The sequence below is a fragment of the Cricetulus griseus genome (assembly GCF_003668045.3).
Source record: "Cricetulus griseus strain 17A/GY chromosome 1 unlocalized genomic scaffold, alternate assembly CriGri-PICRH-1.0 chr1_1, whole genome shotgun sequence".
Lineage (NCBI taxonomy): Eukaryota > Metazoa > Chordata > Mammalia > Rodentia > Cricetidae > Cricetulus > Cricetulus griseus.
Window position 1 is genome coordinate 232633161 of NW_023276807.1, and position 17506 is coordinate 232650666.

The 17506-nt window shown below is 44.1% G+C and overlaps 1 protein-coding gene across 1 annotated transcript in view; it reads right to left on the reverse strand.

Annotated features, from left to right (window-relative positions):
- Positions 1 to 7619: 7619 nt before the first annotated feature.
- Tnfsf11 (TNF superfamily member 11) overlaps positions 7620 to 17506 on the reverse strand; it is a 30645-nt gene continuing 20758 nt past the window's right edge. The window contains exons 3-5 of the mRNA XM_027390088.2: positions 14639 to 14684; positions 14462 to 14560; positions 7620 to 9137 (exon numbers count right to left, since the gene is read on the reverse strand). Coding sequence (XP_027245889.1) covers positions 8716 to 9137; positions 14462 to 14560; positions 14639 to 14684 — 567 coding nt within the window. The 3' untranslated portion in view covers positions 7620 to 8715. The remainder of the gene's footprint in view (positions 9138 to 14461; positions 14561 to 14638; positions 14685 to 17506) is intronic.

Below are 17506 nucleotides of genomic sequence, written 5' to 3' on the forward strand. Positions count from 1 at the left end.
GGATTTCATTGCAAGCCCTAACAAGGAAGGCTTTCTAAGCACATTGCGTTGTTACCCTCCCTGTGGTGGTTCATTTTTAGATGCCAGCTAGAGTGGAATACACATTGGGACAACTGGTGAGGAATTACTTTGGAGTGTGTCTGGGAAGGCATTTTTCTGTGGGGATGGAAGGAGTATCCACTCTCAGTGGCTCTCTGACATCAGAACTCTGAACCTTCTGGTCTACCTGCCTTGCCCCAATCCTGAGGCCCCAGGATTTCAACTGAATGGTGCTATCAGCATCCCAGGGTTCCCAGCTTTGACATCTGACATGAAACTTCACATCCTTCCATACTGACATAAGGCGGTTCACTTAAACAATCCCAGCTTATATCTGTGTACCAGGTGATCAGCATGTCTCTGCCTGCTTCGTTAGAGAATTTTAATGAATACGCTTCTTGTCCTCACATTTTACTGATAGAATATCTGAATTCTTACAGTGCTGATGGACCATTAACTTAACTCTATGCCAAGAGCAACAGATGTGCTGCAGACACTGTCGTCTTCATGGTTAGACTTCTTTTGACCGTTATCTCCTAGGCATGTAACTTAGGTATGAGAAAACAATTTCTATAATAAAAGGCAGCCTTTCTCCATAAGCTATTATACCATCCAAAAAAACACGATTTAACTTTGAGCTTCTTGTAACAATCCATTAGGAAGACACATACCTGATTAAATAGCCATGCCACGGGGATAACATCTTTATTTGAGTGGTTACATACTAAGAAAACATTTCAATTAATTTATCTCTGTCTCTGTCTTGCTTACTCCCTTGTTGATGGCAGAAAACAAGTTGTCAAGTGATCTTTGAAAAATTAACTCTGAGCTCCTTAAACAGACTCTTGAGGCATTCGGGACCATGCTCTCCCTTTTTGGCAGCATCCTGCTTCCCTGCCCCTTCATTAGAATCAGGGAAGATGGAGGGAGTGATGGAGACTGAGTCTGACTCCCGAAGGCCTCTTTAGCCCTTAATCCTGAATGTAATGCAAGTCAAAGGCTGTAAATAGTGTCTGGCTGTTTATAGCTGGGAAGTCAGTTCTTCCTATGTTAAGAGTGGGCTCCTTCACACTCCAGCTCTCCAGTGTTCTATCCAAGCCCCTGGGGTATTCCATTTCTAAAGCACGCAGGCCCACAGCTCAGAGTCTAGATTGTTCTGAAAGCTACAGTCTCTCTCTTTTCTATTGAAAAAGATCTGTTTTAATGCTCTTTATTATTGACTGCAATAGCAGTGTAACAACAGTAGGGAAATTTTTGAAAAGAAGAAAATACCCATATCCCTTCCCCCCCAAACAATAACATGCTGGTGTTTATGTACCTCCCCTGGGATCTGTCTCCACATTTTTAGAAATTTGCAGATCTAGGAATGCCCATCACTCTGTATTTTGCTTGTTATTTTCATAATTGTAGTCTCGTTTTGCCCTGCCCTAAACCTGGAAACCAAGGTCCCCCAGGGGAGGAGAGCAGGGTGACTGACAACACAGTATCAGATATGATACTTGGGGAGTCTAATAGATGGCATGGTGACCCCCACTAGAAGATGTAACTATGTCCTAAATCCTGGAACCTCATAAATGTGGGCTTCCTTAGACAAAAGGTCATTGCAGAAAAGTATGTGAAGATGAGGTCATCCTTAAGCATCAGGGTGGGCCCTAAATTAAATGCCACGTGTCTTTATAAGAAGAGGGGACTGGTAAGATGTCCCACCAGGTGGAGACAGCCTGCTGTGTCCTCTGACCTCCATACTCCAGCTGTGATATGAAATGCCCACACACAAAACTAAATCAAGAGTGCAAAGGGTGGAGGATAAGCAAAAGAAGTAAAGGCACAGGGAGGGGCCAGAGCAGAAATTGGAACGAGGGAGGTACTGGGAACTCCCTGAACCCCTGGGAACCTGAAGGAAGAGGCAAAGGATTCACCCTGCATCTCCAGAAGGCAGAGGCTGCCAGTTCCTTCGTTTCAGCCTCCGACTCCAGAAGCAAAGAGAAGCCACCAAGTTTGTGGTCATTTCTAATGGCGGCCATACCAAGCTAATTCAGAGGTTAACAGCTTCCCACAGTTTCAAGGACAGGATTTTGTGGAAACTTTGGGAATCCACCTCACAAAGGAGCTTGTTTATACATTTGCCCAAGGCTCAAAAGCACCTTGAGTTTCTTTCCACGTTGCGCCCCCTGGTGTCTTGGGTAGCCACTCAGGTCTGGTTGATTTCTGGAGATCCTGGCAGTCTTCCTGAGCTGCATTGCGGGTGCTGATAACTATCAAGCTGTGTTAATGAGGAGGCTCACCCCCAAGTTACTGTCCTATCTCATACGCAGGCCAGACACTCCTACTGACTCTTGTAACTACCAACCTGGCCATCAACTTTGGGGTTGCCTTTGGGGTCGCGGTCACTGTGTTTGTAACAAAGAATGGAAGTCCTAGGCTGACTTCTGCAGGTGTCCTGTGCTGGGGATGGGGATCTTTCTTACCCTGTGTTATACAGAAGGACTCTTTGAAACATGGCAGTTTAGATAAACTCAACAAAATCCCTGTTCTGTTTCATGATCTAATTCCTCACTGGGGTTTCATAAAATGTGTTTATTATTTGTGTTTCCTCCAATGTTGTCTGGCAACTTCTGTCTTTTCACCCATTTGGATTGGGACATTTTAATCCTAAATTCACTTCTTACAAACAAAACTGGAGTTTATTAAGAAACAGCTTTAAAGGGAGTGTGAGCACAGGAATTAAGAGAGAGGTGCCCAGGGAAGAGATGGCACAGACTGAGTTTGTTACTTTCTTCACTACTGAATGAAGTACTGAACTTCAGGAAGGAAGGGTTTGGGCTCACAGTCTCGGGACAGCCCATCATGACAGGAAAGTCACAGTGAAGGAGCAGGAGGAAGCTGGCTGCCATGTCCAATCAGGAAGCAAAGGGGAGGAATGTTTGTGCTTGGCTCCCTTCCCCTTTTTTACTCAGTTGGGGACCCCGGCCCGGGGACTGGTTCTGCCCATATTCAAGGCTAGTCTTCTTACTTAAGCCAAGCTACTCTAGATCCTCTCCCAAGGCAAGATCAGAGATTTGTTTCCATGGTAATCCCATTAAGTTAGAAAGTGACATTGTCATCAACCGGGCACATTTGGACTTCTCAAAATAGCTAAGCTGTTTTACAGGTGTCTTGGTGTCCTCAATGTAGCATGATGGTTAACATTATGAGGCAAATACACTGGGCTATTATAGAATGCCCAGACAGGCAGTAAAATGCTATTTCTGGGTGTGTCTGTGAGGGTGTTTCTGGAGCTGATTAGCTGAGTCACAACTGTCTCCCCCAGTGTGGGTGAACACCATCTGATGCTGTGAAGGTCAGAGTAAAGCCAGAAGATGGGGAGGGGCCATTTGTGTTCTTTGCTTGATCTGAGGCATCCATCTTCTGTCCCCAGACACCAGTCCTCCTAGTTCAGGGCATGTCTAATTAAAACAAAATAGCTGGAGTACTGGTTAAGATGCCAAACTGCCCAGCCCCGAAAGTAAATTTGTCAGCAAAAAAGAGGGAAAGTGACTAAGATATATATAGGATTTCAAGTTACCAAAATTAAAGAGGGGCTGGAGAGATGGCTCAGCCATTGAGAGTATACACTGTTCTTGCAGTCGGTCTGTATTTGGTTTCCAACACCCATATCAAGCTGCTCATGATGGCCTAGAACTCTAGTTTCAGGGGATCTGAAGGCCTCTTCTGGCCCTTGCACCAGTGTGACATACATTCACACACACACACACACACACACACACACACACACACACACACACACACACACACCTTTAAAGTTAAAAAACAAAAGAGAATTGTCATAAGCATGTTATTAATTGAAGGGGTATTGTTTTGTCAATGAGATATAACATGTGTACAAATTTTTATTATAAGAAGTGGCAGGAGGCTAAGTCACAATATTGTGAGTCAATAGCTAATTAACATTTGTAACTGCAGTTACTGAGACCATGTTTCAATTTCATAGCAAAGAAGCAGAAGAATCAATTAACAAAGACAAATTAAAGGGATTGCACATTCGATGTGCCCATCGTGACCCCAAAATCACAAAGGAGTTAAAGTTCTGTGTCCCCAAAACATAATGAAAGATCCCCGAAGAGGTACTTTCATAGAAGGAGACCCGCACCCAGGAATCAGCGAGACCACGAACTTGGATGCAAAAGCAAGAGGCTTTATTGGAGATACGGGTACCCGGGCGACTTAGCTTCTGTGTGGCTAAGCGCGCCGAGCCAAGGGAAAGGGGTCCTTATATAGGGAAAAAGGCGCAAGCTAGAAGCAGGGATTCTATTGGATAATTCTAATGAGGCATTGTACAGAGCTATTCCCATTGGTCAATGTAAATGAGGCGCTACTCAGGGTTATTCAAATGAGGCGCAGTACAGAGTTATTCAAATGAGGTGAAATACAGAGTCTTTCAAATAAGGCGAAATACAGAATCATTTCTATTGGATGGTTCAATTGAGACACAGAGCCATTCCAGATCAGCATATTCTCAAGGTCTGGTGTCTGCTACAACAGACTCAATTCCCTCCCTGTCCGGATAGCTGACTTTGGGGACGGAGACCTTGGGACGGAGTGTTTCTCATCAGGTGGGGGTGTGGGGGCGGGGGCCCCGGGCCGGCCTAACTGGTGCTCTCGCCCTCGGGCCAACGCACCTGGTGTTCGCCCTCAGGCCGGCCCACCTGGTGCTCGTTGCTCGGCCCCAGCCCCGAGGCGCGGTGCCAGGCGGGGCGGGCCGGGGGCGCGAGCCCTGCCGGGGTGAAGGCTTGGGAGGCCCCGGCAGCTCCGCGGCCCCCGTGTCCTTGGCCTTGGAGGCGGCTCCCCGCTCGCAGCTCCTGGACAAGCAGCACCGCTGCTCTCCCAGCTCAAGTTCCCCTTCCAGGCGCCGCCCGCGCTGCACTCTCCAGCCCCTGGCCGAACCCTGGCCCTGCCCTGCTCAGTCCCCGCCGCGCTGCCCTCGGTCAATTGCTCCTCCCGCCTGCTCCAGAGAGAACACCCAGCACCGGCACAGGCGGGGAAGACAGAGGGGCAGGGTCCGAGCGGGTCTTTCATTAGCATATAGTGTTGCTATGTCAAGCCAATCTAATACGAACACTCAGAAAGAAAGAAAAAGTCCCGAGTTCTCAGCTTCCCTCCAAAGTCACTGAGGAAATAGGTTATCTCCCCTGGGAACTTTTCAAGGCCGCCTAATAGAAATGAATGAGATGGGGCTAGAGAGATGGCTTGGCAGTTAAAAGCATCAACTGCCCTTCCAGAGGATCCTAGTTCGATTCTCACCACCCTCAAGGTGGCTCACAACAGTCTGTACTCCAATTATGTGGCATCTAGATTCTGGCCTCTGAATGCACAGGCACACACATGGTACACAGACAATGATTCAGACAAAACACCAATGCATGTAAAACAAAATTTTAAAACATTTTTATGAATGAATGAGATAAAGGCAAGCAAAAGAACATGGGGGAAGCAAGCATACTAAGTAAGCATCACTTCATGTCCTGTTTTAGAAAGAGGCTTGGATGCATGGGCTTGGTGTGGTTGTAAAAATTGATTCAGGAAGACAGATAACTTGAGGCTTGGCATGTTTTCTTTCCCCAGATTTGGCAGGTTAAGAGGACTGAAAGGCAGCAGGTAAAATGAGCCAGCAGCTCAGATCTACTACATCCAATGAACACAGGTTTCCTGACATTGTTTTGTCACGTCTCCCATTTACTCAGCTGTAGCAGGCTGGAGACATGGTATGGTCTCATCTCAGTCAGACACAACAGCCTCCTTATTGCCCAAGGACCACAAGTGTGCTAGTTAGTTTATGTCAACTCAACACAGACCTAGACACATCTGGGAAGAGGGATCCTCTACTGAGAAATTACCTCCACCACACTGTTGTAACAATAAGTCTTTCCGCCAAAGCCACCTGAGCCCTGCCTCCATGTGGGGGCTCTCTGCCAGGCTGCCCGAGTTCCACCCACCACCATGATAAGGTCCCTAGTAACACAGAGAGACTTATATTAGGTACAATACTGCTGGCCAATCCCTAGGATTTCTTATTTGCTAGCTCAGTCTTAATTATCATCCATAATCATAAGAATCATGGTGACTGCAGAGGAGAGCAGGAGGAAGAGAGAAAGGGAATGACTTCCATCTTGCCCTTGCTTATATATGAATCTGTCTGCTATGTCACTTCCTGCCTGTATCACAAGACTTCCTTTTACTACATTTCCCAGAATCCTCCTTGACTGCTAGTGCTGCCTAACCTGCTTCCTCATTGGCCAACAGTACTTTATTCAACAACCAATAGTATAAACATATACAGAGAAGGACCTCCCCCATCACATTATCCTCTGGGGAAGTCTGGTGGAGGGGGGATGGGAGAGGATTAAAGTACAGGGAGTGGAAATAGAGGAAGAGATGCATGAGAAGGCAAAGCAGAGGAAAGGTGGGGACACTGCATTAAAGGGTCACAGCATTAGGAAGGTTGAGAACCATTGGTCCAAGAGGTTCTCCTCGCATAGTTATCACAACAGTTCGAAAGTAACTAACATGTGACCCCCAAGTAAAAGTTAATAGTGCACATTCGGTATCCACATTGGAGTCTTTTCCTCCCTCCACTTCCTATCCCTTAGTTCATTTTAGACTTTGTGTGATTCCCAAGATTTGGAATGGAAGCCCAGGGCTAGGAGACGCACCTTTAACCACAGTCAGTGGCGAATACTGGCTGAGCATATCATTGGTTCTCAGCAAAGATGAAATGAACAAGTGGAAACTGCAGGACCAGGTCATAAGCTGGGTAGCTGATGAGGCTGTGGCAAGAGCCTGTGTCTATGGAAGCTACAGAAACTTGGCTGCTCATCTAAATTCTTCCTTAAAACAAGCAGCAGCCATCAGGATACACAACACCCAAGTCATGTTTTGCACTATTCAAACTCAGATTTGCTGACAGATGTGAAATAGTAGGTGTATTTTGGCCAACACCGTCGAGGCCCACCATTATAGCTCTGCTGCTGAAAGTTTGTTTTCTTCTCGGTAACATCTGCTGTTCCTTCCCCAAATCTATGCTGTCTCAATCATCAAAAACATTTTTCTGCAAGTGACAAGTGCCTCAAATAATGACTTCCTGTGCCTTCCCAAGTTGACTGTTTTCTTTCTTTCCTCTACACTTCTTGAGTAACCAGTGTGGTTTAGACGGCTCATCCACACAAATTTCCATGAGGAAATGTATCCAGGCCAAAGTGAGTCCCCGTTTTTGCGGTAAGGGAAAGCATGCCCTGATGCTCCCCCAAGCCAAACGCCACATTTTTCTCATGATACAAACAGAGCAAACTTTTCTTTTATAAGTGAGGAGCTGTTTCCTCTCTAGCTATATCTTGAATATAAATCCCTTGAAAATTATTTTTCAAATTCCAAGGTTCATTAATTTAATTGATTCTGTTCCTAGGTTTTAATTAAATCTGTGTTTCTCCCAGTAACCTTTGGAGAAAGACAGAAGCTTCATTATCATAAGGGAAAGAACAGGATCGCAGAGTAAGACACACGTGAAAGTGGAGAACAGAAATAAGTAGGCGTGTTTCATATAAATTTATTTTTGTACCAAAAAATTAACATTCAGAGACAATGCTTTTATTGTACAGTATAACAAAATAACTTTCACTAAATTAAAGTGGATTTTTTGCAGATAAACCACAATGCTTTTCTATCAAAAGAAGAAACAAAATTTACAATTTGTATCTCTTGTAGAAAAAGACACCTATTCCATAATTACATAAATCCTTCTGACAGATCTCAGTAGCCTGTTATGTACCCTTTTTGGCTATGTCAGCTCCTATAGTCAATTTGCTTCTAAATTTGAAAGGCACCTGGTGACCAACATTCTGCTTATTATTCAAGGTATCCATTTTAATTTTTTTTGTTTGAATAGGCTTGACAAGTCTGAATACTCTGTTAAATTAAAAAGAATGAAGAAATAAACTACATGTGGTCGCCTGAAACAGTATCCTTCCCCTTAGCTACAAGTTCCCTCATGGGAATTACAAAGTGCAGCAGTTAAATACATCTGTACATTTAAAACATTAAATATGTCAACAGTGAGACATTTTTAAATATTTTTTAGTCAAATACTATAGCACAAACATAATTTACAATATTTTGCACAGAAAACATTACACCTGAAATATAACTTTAGATATTATATAAAAATACACATATTTTCTCTCCTTACTAGAAAAAAGTACTCATTTGCAGGTTCCAGCATGATGTAACACTTCAAAAGAACTTAACCCTTCAAACTATCATTTGTCTGCGATGAAATGGCACCCTCTTAACTTTGAGGTTCTCAGTGGCACATGGCCAGAAGTTAGACCCAGAGACTATGACCCCTTCCATTTTTGATAGGCATTACTATACATCTTCCAGTCAGATTTAATTCTAGGATTTCATTACAAATTTGTACAACCATTATGTAACCACCAAGAGTCTAACATCTCCTATTGATTTTACATATGCATGACCTGTAACAGGGTCAAGAGAGAAGACCATGAGTTCTGTACAATGTGGGCCATGCCTCTTAGTAGTCTTACACACCTATATACATCTTCCATTTTTGAAAATGCTTCCACACATCAAAGATATACATGCTAACACTCCACAGAATGAGTGTCAGTCTATGTCTTGAACTTTGAAAGCCCCAAAATAGGTCGCATCTTGGTCAGGATCCAGCAGAGAAGGGTTGGACACCTGAACGCTGATTTCTTCACCGGCTCGGAGCTTAAAAAACCCTCCAACGTTTATGGAGTAGAAGTGGAATTCAGAATTCCCCGCCCAATATTTGGTGCTTCCTCCCTTCATCAGGTTATGAGAACTTGGGATTTTGATGCTGGTTTTAACGACATACACCATCAGCTGAAGATACTCTGTGGCTAGGGCTCCCGATGTCTCATGATGCCGAAAGCAAATGTTGGCATACAGATAATAGAAGCCATCTTGGTTAACCCTTAGTTTCCCATTGCTTAAAGTCATGTTGGAGATCTTGGCCCATCCCCGATCATGGTACCAAGAGGACAAGCTGACTTTATGGGAACCTACAGAGAACAGAGCACAGAGGTACAGATTTAGAATCCACTTCTTTGATGAGAAAACTTTCCTGGTTATTTCTGTAAGCTGGTGGGGTGGTCTTACACGCTAACACCACAGTCCTTAGTCTAACACAGCGACTTACCTTGACACTTGTTTTCTGTATGGGGATGGGTGCGTTCAACTGGACTTAGTGCTTTCTGTCCTGCACACTGAAGGCATGAAAGCAAAAGTCCTCCATTCCTGCCCTTAAGGAAGCTATAGGACACAAGCGATATTGCAACGCGTTCCAGAAAAGAGGCGGAGCTTGGAGGAAGTACAAAGAATTGCTTTGAGAATTTGAGGGAGAGACAACAAGTTTTTTTCCCCACACAGAGGGGTCAGAACCGGCTCCATGAAGGTGCTATAATGCCCGGAAACATAAAAGGGAGAAGATTGAGCCCCACAGAGAGGAGCAGTTCATTCCAGGTTGAAGAGGGGTATTAGTCATAGTCAATTAAGATAGGAATGAAATCAACTTGTACATGAAGAGAATTTCCATCTGGGGTATGTAGACGGATGTGAGAATCTGGGTCTCAAAAGCTTGGATAGGCCAATTCCATCTGTGTCACCATCTATTATCCTCACCTTAGCCAGAGACACGGAATTGAGTGTCTATCCCTAGAGAAGCTCAAACACAAAATATCCAGCTCCTCAACTTCATTCAATCACTCACATCCAATACTGTAAAACTACTCATCCCTCCCAGTTCCTAGTTCCCTACAACCCCTTCTGGTCCAAGAAATGAGGTGATGAGGGACCTCCATGCTACTGTTTCTGGAGAAGTCCACATTCTAAAAAACATTTTAAATCAGCCATATGCCCAATATTTTTCACAGTCCAAGTTTTTGATGTATATTACCAGCTGTTTAAAACTTGGGGGCACCTCTATAATAAATCAAATTATGCAATATGTGTACTTATGTGAACACAAATTATTCTACAGGAAAAAGTGATAACTGAGAGGATAAGAGTTTACAGAAGCATGGAAAGGTCCAAAACCACATCTTTCCTCCAAGGATTCTATAAAGAGTTGTACCAAGCTAACAGCACCATCTCTCTGGAGTAAGTAACACAAAACACAACCAGTCTCAGATTGGGGCCAGGGAGCAATCTGTTTCTGCAGCATACACAATTTGTTGGGTGCCATGCTGCCTACAACTTCTTAGTATTGAGGTGGCAAACGACAGAAATCAGTCAGGGAGATCCAGAAAAGATAAGTATTATAAGTTCTTGTTCATATACAGAAAGCAGAACACACACACACACACACACACACACACACACACACACACACACACACACCATGCAAATAGATGCAAATAGAAACATGCTATTTGGGAATAAGTGTAATGGAAAGTGAATAAGGTCAAAATATATGATATACTTGAACAAAAATGTCATAATTTTTTCAAGATTATGGTATACAACAATATACATAAAGAATTTTTTTTAAGATTAAAGGAAATAGAGGCTGGAGAGATGGCTCAGTAGTTAACAGCCCTGACTACTCTTCTAGGGGACCCTGGTTCAATTCTGAGCACCCACATGGCAGCTCAAAACTGTAATTCCAGTTCCAGGGGACCTGACACCCATGGCAAAAGCACCAATGCACATAAAATAAAAATAAATTTAAAAAAGAATAAAAGAAATAACACTTAAGCCACCACCTCCTGAACTAGACTCCAAGTCATGAAAGTTGAGAACTCTCTGGTTTGGTGAAACCAAGGAGATAATAAATAATAATAATAATAATAATAATAATAATAATAATAATAATACCACCTACACTATCTTTCTTCCCACAGTAGCTGGAGCCCTGGGGAGACGTGAACACTGTATCCTTCCCTAGAGAATCAGAGGATGAACAGAGAATGGCCCTGTGGTCTCTTGGATATGAACTGAGGACCTCCAAATCGAGCTACTGCTGAAATCAATGAGGAGATGGAAAAAGTGTGGCAGGGGGATGCGGCCGCAGCCAATCTACAGCGGGACAGCCCATCATTAAATGTTCAAGAAAACAAGGTCCCAGTTTCCAAAGAGGACAAGAGGGTTCTCAAACGTCACAGCAGGGCTGCTACAGCCAGTCACCAGTCTCCAGGCAGAGGACAGAAATCCCCCCCCCATCCCACTGGAGGTCTTAGCTCTGCCTGGAGTCAAGTGTCCCAAATGCAAATATCACCCTAGAGTCCCAAGTGAATCAACATGAGACTGCAAAAGTCTATTCCTGCTCCATCGTCATAAACGCTGACATGATAACTCCTCCAGGCTGGTAGATAGCCACCTACTCCATGGGCAAAGCTTATGAAATTCAAAATAGTCCCATCTCAAGTTACTTCCCATTGCCCAGCTTCTTACCTAATTCCTGTACTGCATTTCATTCTATTGCCGTATACGTATCTCTTAGCAGAGAAAACTTAAATTGCTAAAGTACTGTCTCTTCTGTCTATGAGATGGACAGACTCATGTTGGAGCGAGACATGGCCAGGGAAGGCAAGAATGCAATACAAAACAGCGGTGAGAACAGATGGGAACCCTGATCAAGTACCATCCCCATAGTTCAGTGTGTCACGTGGAAGAGGCATCCTCCATATTCTAATGTGCCCTTTGCTTTTCTCCATTCCTGTTCTCAAGCGTTGATTCATCCTGGTGATCTGACAGGAGGACATCTTACATGGTGCTTCCTACGGGTGTTCACTCTGCTTAAAATGAAGAATGACCCTCTCTGTCCATAATGAAGACTTTTACCAAGCAGTGACCCGGTGGGATGGTTACCCCCGATGGCAGGGAAAATAAGAGGCAAGCGTATAAAGTGTGACCCTCCCATCACTGCCCGCTGTAAGGAGCAGGGTTTGACATCAGTGACAAGCCCAACAGAAGCTGCAGAGATCCTTCAGCAGAGCTGAACTTGGTGAGACAGAAGAGCCAGCAAAGTAGGAAGGTTCAAGTCCAAACTGGTTTGAGAATAGGAAGCACGTTGTTGGTGAGAACCACCTCCCCACCCCCCACCCCCCTAACCCCTGCCCGCTATTGAAGCACAGTGGGGAGCTCATGAAGCACACAGAAGAAAGGCTAGGACGGTGTGAATCAAGGACTCACCAAAAGATAACAGCGGGGGAAAGATGAGAGAAGGTGAAGGAAGGCCTGCCCTGGCAGCCAGGATTTCTCTTGCTAATGAGGCATGCTGAGGACCTCTTACCCCAGCCTGGCTGACCTCTCCAACTCTCTGCTGGGCTCCCAGACACTAGTGTTGGAAAGGGACCTCAGCAAACATTTAGACTGCATAGCTCCCTAAGGAAACATCCCATATTCTGACCCCACCCCCAAGTACTTTCTAATGTATTTGCCTCAAGAAACTTTGAAACTGCCGAGCAGTCCACAGAGGACAGATTCTGACTCCCTGTGTATAAAGAAATATCTAGAGCACTCCAAAATGAAAGTAGCAAGTGAAAGCCAACTTGCCCTGCCCTGAATCATTCAGTCCTGGCCAGCATTGGGAGAGCAATGGGTTAGAGGGGCTGTTGGCCCAACCAGAACCACTAACTCTATTTTCTTAAGCAGAATACAGAGGTTCATTTCCCTGTACCCTGTGCCAAATATCTGTCGGAACATAACCAGGGGTTTTGCCTGGATTTTTGGCACTGGTTAGTTTCTAGGTGCCTGCAGAGGGAGCTTTATAACTAAAACATGCTTGCCATTGCCAAGCTGACTTTGGCACACCGTTTCAGGCAATATTTATCCTATGCCATTTAAAGGGAACTGAAAAGATAAATGTAGAGTACATTCATAGCACACTCAGCCCTTGCATCGGTATCAATTTGATTGCCTCTGTGAGCATGCAAACTAGTTTTCCCACTCAGAGAACATCAGCATAGCTCCACAGCCAGGCACAGGATCAGAACAGCCTACAGAAATCTCCTAATGGCTCAAGAGTTGGTTTCTCACATTTTTATCTTCACTCAGAAAAAAAAAAAAAAACTCTTTCTATGTCCTATTCAAGGATAATGGGTCAAAATTATTTATTAAAAGGTAAACTTTTATTATTTAAAAGACAAAAAACTTAAACTCAAAAAAAAATCCCACCTTAAGCCATTTGTAGAACAAAATGGAATTTACATAATGACTTAATCAAGCTCGAATAATAATTGTACATCACATTTGCTGAGTGTAATATGCCGCCTTCTACCCAAGAATATAGTATGCATAGCTTCCCCACAAGGTGGACATTACGTCTATGACCACTGTAGCTGAGGCACAGATTCAACTGCTTTGTACAAGGTCACAGGCCCAAGCAGACATTAGAGCCCTTGTCATTGGATACCAAACTAATCCACCACTGGCAAAAACATATATATATGACCCTTATATTACTTCCTTCTGACAAAGCCAACCTACCACAGGTACCTTGCACCCTGCTTCTAGGATAATATATAGCACTGATCTGGGAATTAAGTGGATCAGAAAGTCAACTTCTAATCTTGTTACCACAGTGACCTTAAGCAAGTGACAAACTTTAAGGAGCACCATCTCACTGTCTGTATAAACCCGGAATGATAACTGCTACCTTGTAGCGAGGATGAGAGTTCATGAGCACACAGCGAAATACTTAGGCATAGGAGGTGCTCAATGTGTAGGCTACAGTAGAGGTAACAGTGGTGTTTAATTATCACTACCACAATGTTCACCGGAACCTTGAAATCTTTGCCCAGCCCACGGTGAGCAGTCAGTGGAACTAGGTGATGACTATCTAGTGTGTTGAGGTGGATACAGGCACAGAGCTCTGGGTCCTCATTTTCAAACGTTATCAGGTCTCTAGCCTATTAAACTAATTATTTACCAGGGAGTAGAAGGACAGGGAGAAGGAAGAGAATAGCTCAGCTTCCTGAGGACTTTTGTCATCTGCTAGCCCCTACAAAGCCCTCCCAGAAGGAAAACTCACTGGCTTCCTGAATGAAGTCATCCACCAAGGAGGTCGGTAGTGGGGATACACTTGATTCCAAACTAAACTACTTCATGAGTAAGAACAGATGACCACTGTGAACAATTACATGTGTTCACAACTGGCGGGTACTTAAATAGCAGCCACTTCCATGATCTGAAAATGAATACATGAACACAGATCGCAAATCTGAAATGAATACCATGTGGACTGTGACATGATTGACAAGGTGGGAGTGAACCGAAGGGTTTGCCTCCTTCTTTCAGGTTCGAAGTCAAGGCTCAAAGGTTTTAGTAACAGGCTAAGAATAGGTGTGAGCATGTCCGTGGGCTGCAGCGTGTAAATATAACTTACCCGATGGGATGTTGGCAGCGTTAATAGTGAGATGAGCAAAAGGCTGAACCTCTGACTTGACTCCCTGGGCCAGCTCGGACCATGAACCTTCCATCATAGCTGGGGATGACAGAACCAGGTGAGCTTAAAGATTACAGACTGTACGGACTTCAAACATGCATACCAACTCATCATTACCTGGGACTCCCGTGAAGCGCTGTGGCCCAACAATATGCTGTAATTCCTGAAACAGAAGAGAATTTTATTCATAAACTCATTCTTTTTGCAAAGCAGTAAAAATATGTAGGACTGCCAGATGTAATATCAGCCAGGATGCTTTACAATGAGACCAGACGCTCTGAGGCAGCCAAGCCCCCACATCTTGTAATCCTAGATCCTGAACCCCCAAAATGCTTAAACAGTCCAGCACGAGTACTACCACACACACACACACACACACACACACACACACACACACACACACACACACACCACACACACCTTCGGGCAATAAAAGAAAGCAAGAGACAAATTAACTTATAAAACAAAATAATGGAGCATAATTAAGAAATCTATAACAGGTGCACAGATGAAAAAGAAGTAAGTCAGAAAAGTCACAAACACACATAATGTATGACTCTCTTTGGGCCTTATGGGCCTCCTTTTGTGTACCCCGGTAGTGAGCACAGAGGCTCAACCCACAAGAAAGAGAACGATGCCTGGCTCCTGGTGTTTCTTGTTGTTGTTGTTTTTTAAAGTCATGGTGTGTTTAAAATACTAATGAAGGTCTATACACACAGTACATCATCACACATTGTGTTACTTTATACATTTATATACACAGTGTCTCTATGTCCTTTGTGTATATCTCGACATAGATACCACATATGCACACTGCATCTTTACCTGACAAAAACAGGCATCTTGGAGACAGAGTTACAGTCTCAGGCTTAAGGTCACACCCTCATTTCCCCTAGCTCTGACCTGCTCCACTGTCAGGAGAGCAGATGCCTGGCACATCCCTACAGATCTCTTCCCTGATTTTCTACGCACTCAGCCTAATCGTGGAGAAAATCCAGAAAAATGTCACTGTGGCCAGTGCAGTGACTCTCGAAACTGAGGGTGGTGCATGGTGGGAGCTGACCTCCAGGACAAGCATGTACCAACTGCAGGGTCATGCAGTCTGAGGCTGACATACAGGGGTCTTGCTGGATTCTCACATTAGAATTTCTAACAGACGAGCAGCTGCTATAGCCTCAGCTGAGATTGACAAATCCCCTTTGCAAGGATTTCTACATGGGCAAATGAGGAATTATCTCAAAGCTTGAGACTCAGCCCAAAGCCCAGACTGAAGCCCCTGATTAAAGGGGCAGGGACATTTTTCTCCCTCTCCACTGGGAATGCACTTTCCTTTCTTGTTTAATCAGTGGCTTCTAGGTCAGAGCTGCCAAAGACCCATTTAGTTACAAGAAAATTCAATAAATAGCACCTCTTAGAAGCACTCTCAATGCCTGCTGTCAGGGGAAAAAAGGGTTCATGTCCCAGGATGAATTAGACCTCTCGTTAGAGACCCAGGAGGTAATGCCTTTGTGTTATTTCGCTAGAGTATCCAAGAATTGCAATTCCTCTCAGAAATTCAGTAAGGAAGTTTCAATACCAAGAAGAGATCATATGATAAATCTGTGACCTCAGGTCACACACAAAACACTGCAGCACATATGTCTCCACCCCAATATTTTGAGCCCAAAAGTAATTGCTATTTATGGGCAATCATACCATTCTAGTCTATAATTTTAAGTTGTCTTTGAGCTTTGAGACTGCAAAAAAATACATGCATGCATTCTTAGCTGAAGGATACTTCATTTGGCTTAGTGCCTGCCACACCACCATGACGGTCTACGTTAGATCCCCAGAACCAGTGCTTGGTTTGCTTGAAAAAAAGAACCAGGAACACCAGACATTGGTGCACCCTTGTAACCCCTGCACTCACTCACAAGCACTTGGAACTCTCTGGACGGCCAAATCTAACCATCATTCTCCAAGCCAATGACAGACCCTGTACTAACAAACCAAGGTGTGTGGCCTCTGAAGAACAAAACCCTCAGATGAACTCTGCCTTCCACACACATGTACCAGGTGTCACATGTACCACATGTACCCACACAAGTGCACCCTTACGCATGCATGTGCGTGTGTGTATGTGTGTGTGTGTGTGTGTGTGTGTGTGTGTGTCTGAGAGAGAGAGAAAGAGAGAGAGAGAGAGAGAGAGAGAGAGAGAGAGAGAGAGCAAGCATGCATGCTCACACAAATTTCTCCAAGGTAGAACTTGATGTATCCCAGTGGGGGTACAGTTGCAATTTGGAGGACACTTTGGGGTTGCCCTGGCCCTATCACAGCCACTGGTCTCATATCAACTTGATATTTTTCAAAGGATGCTCCAGGGTGGGTTCTGATACCCAGCAGATGTTGAGAGACGTGACTGCTAAATCAGTGTTTCCATGTACCGTTGTTCGGAACACCCGTGTTCACTCCAAGGTATAATCTCATGAGTTATATTTCTATCCCACATCCTAAAACATGAATAACTTCTTACATTTTCAGCCAACCACTTTCTTCTCTAATTATCAACTTTGAATTATATGAGAATCATATAATAAACATTCTAGAGCAGAAACCTGGACAGTTTCTAGCGTGTGGGGCTGAGCAAAGCCCTCTCTTGACTAGGGGCTACTATCAAGTTACCTTCAAGAGAGCCCAATTTCCCACCTGACTCCCTAACTTAGAAGATCAACAATTTGCCTTCCCTGTAACACACACACACACATAGACATGCACACACATACACAGACACACACACACACACACACACACACGAAGATATATAATAAACAAACAACAGACACACACATACACAAACAACACACACACACACACACACACACAAACACAGAGAGAGACACACACAAACAACAGACACACAGAGAAACACACAAACACAAACAACAGACCACACAGATACACACACACAGAGAGACACACATACACAAACAACAGACACACAGAGAT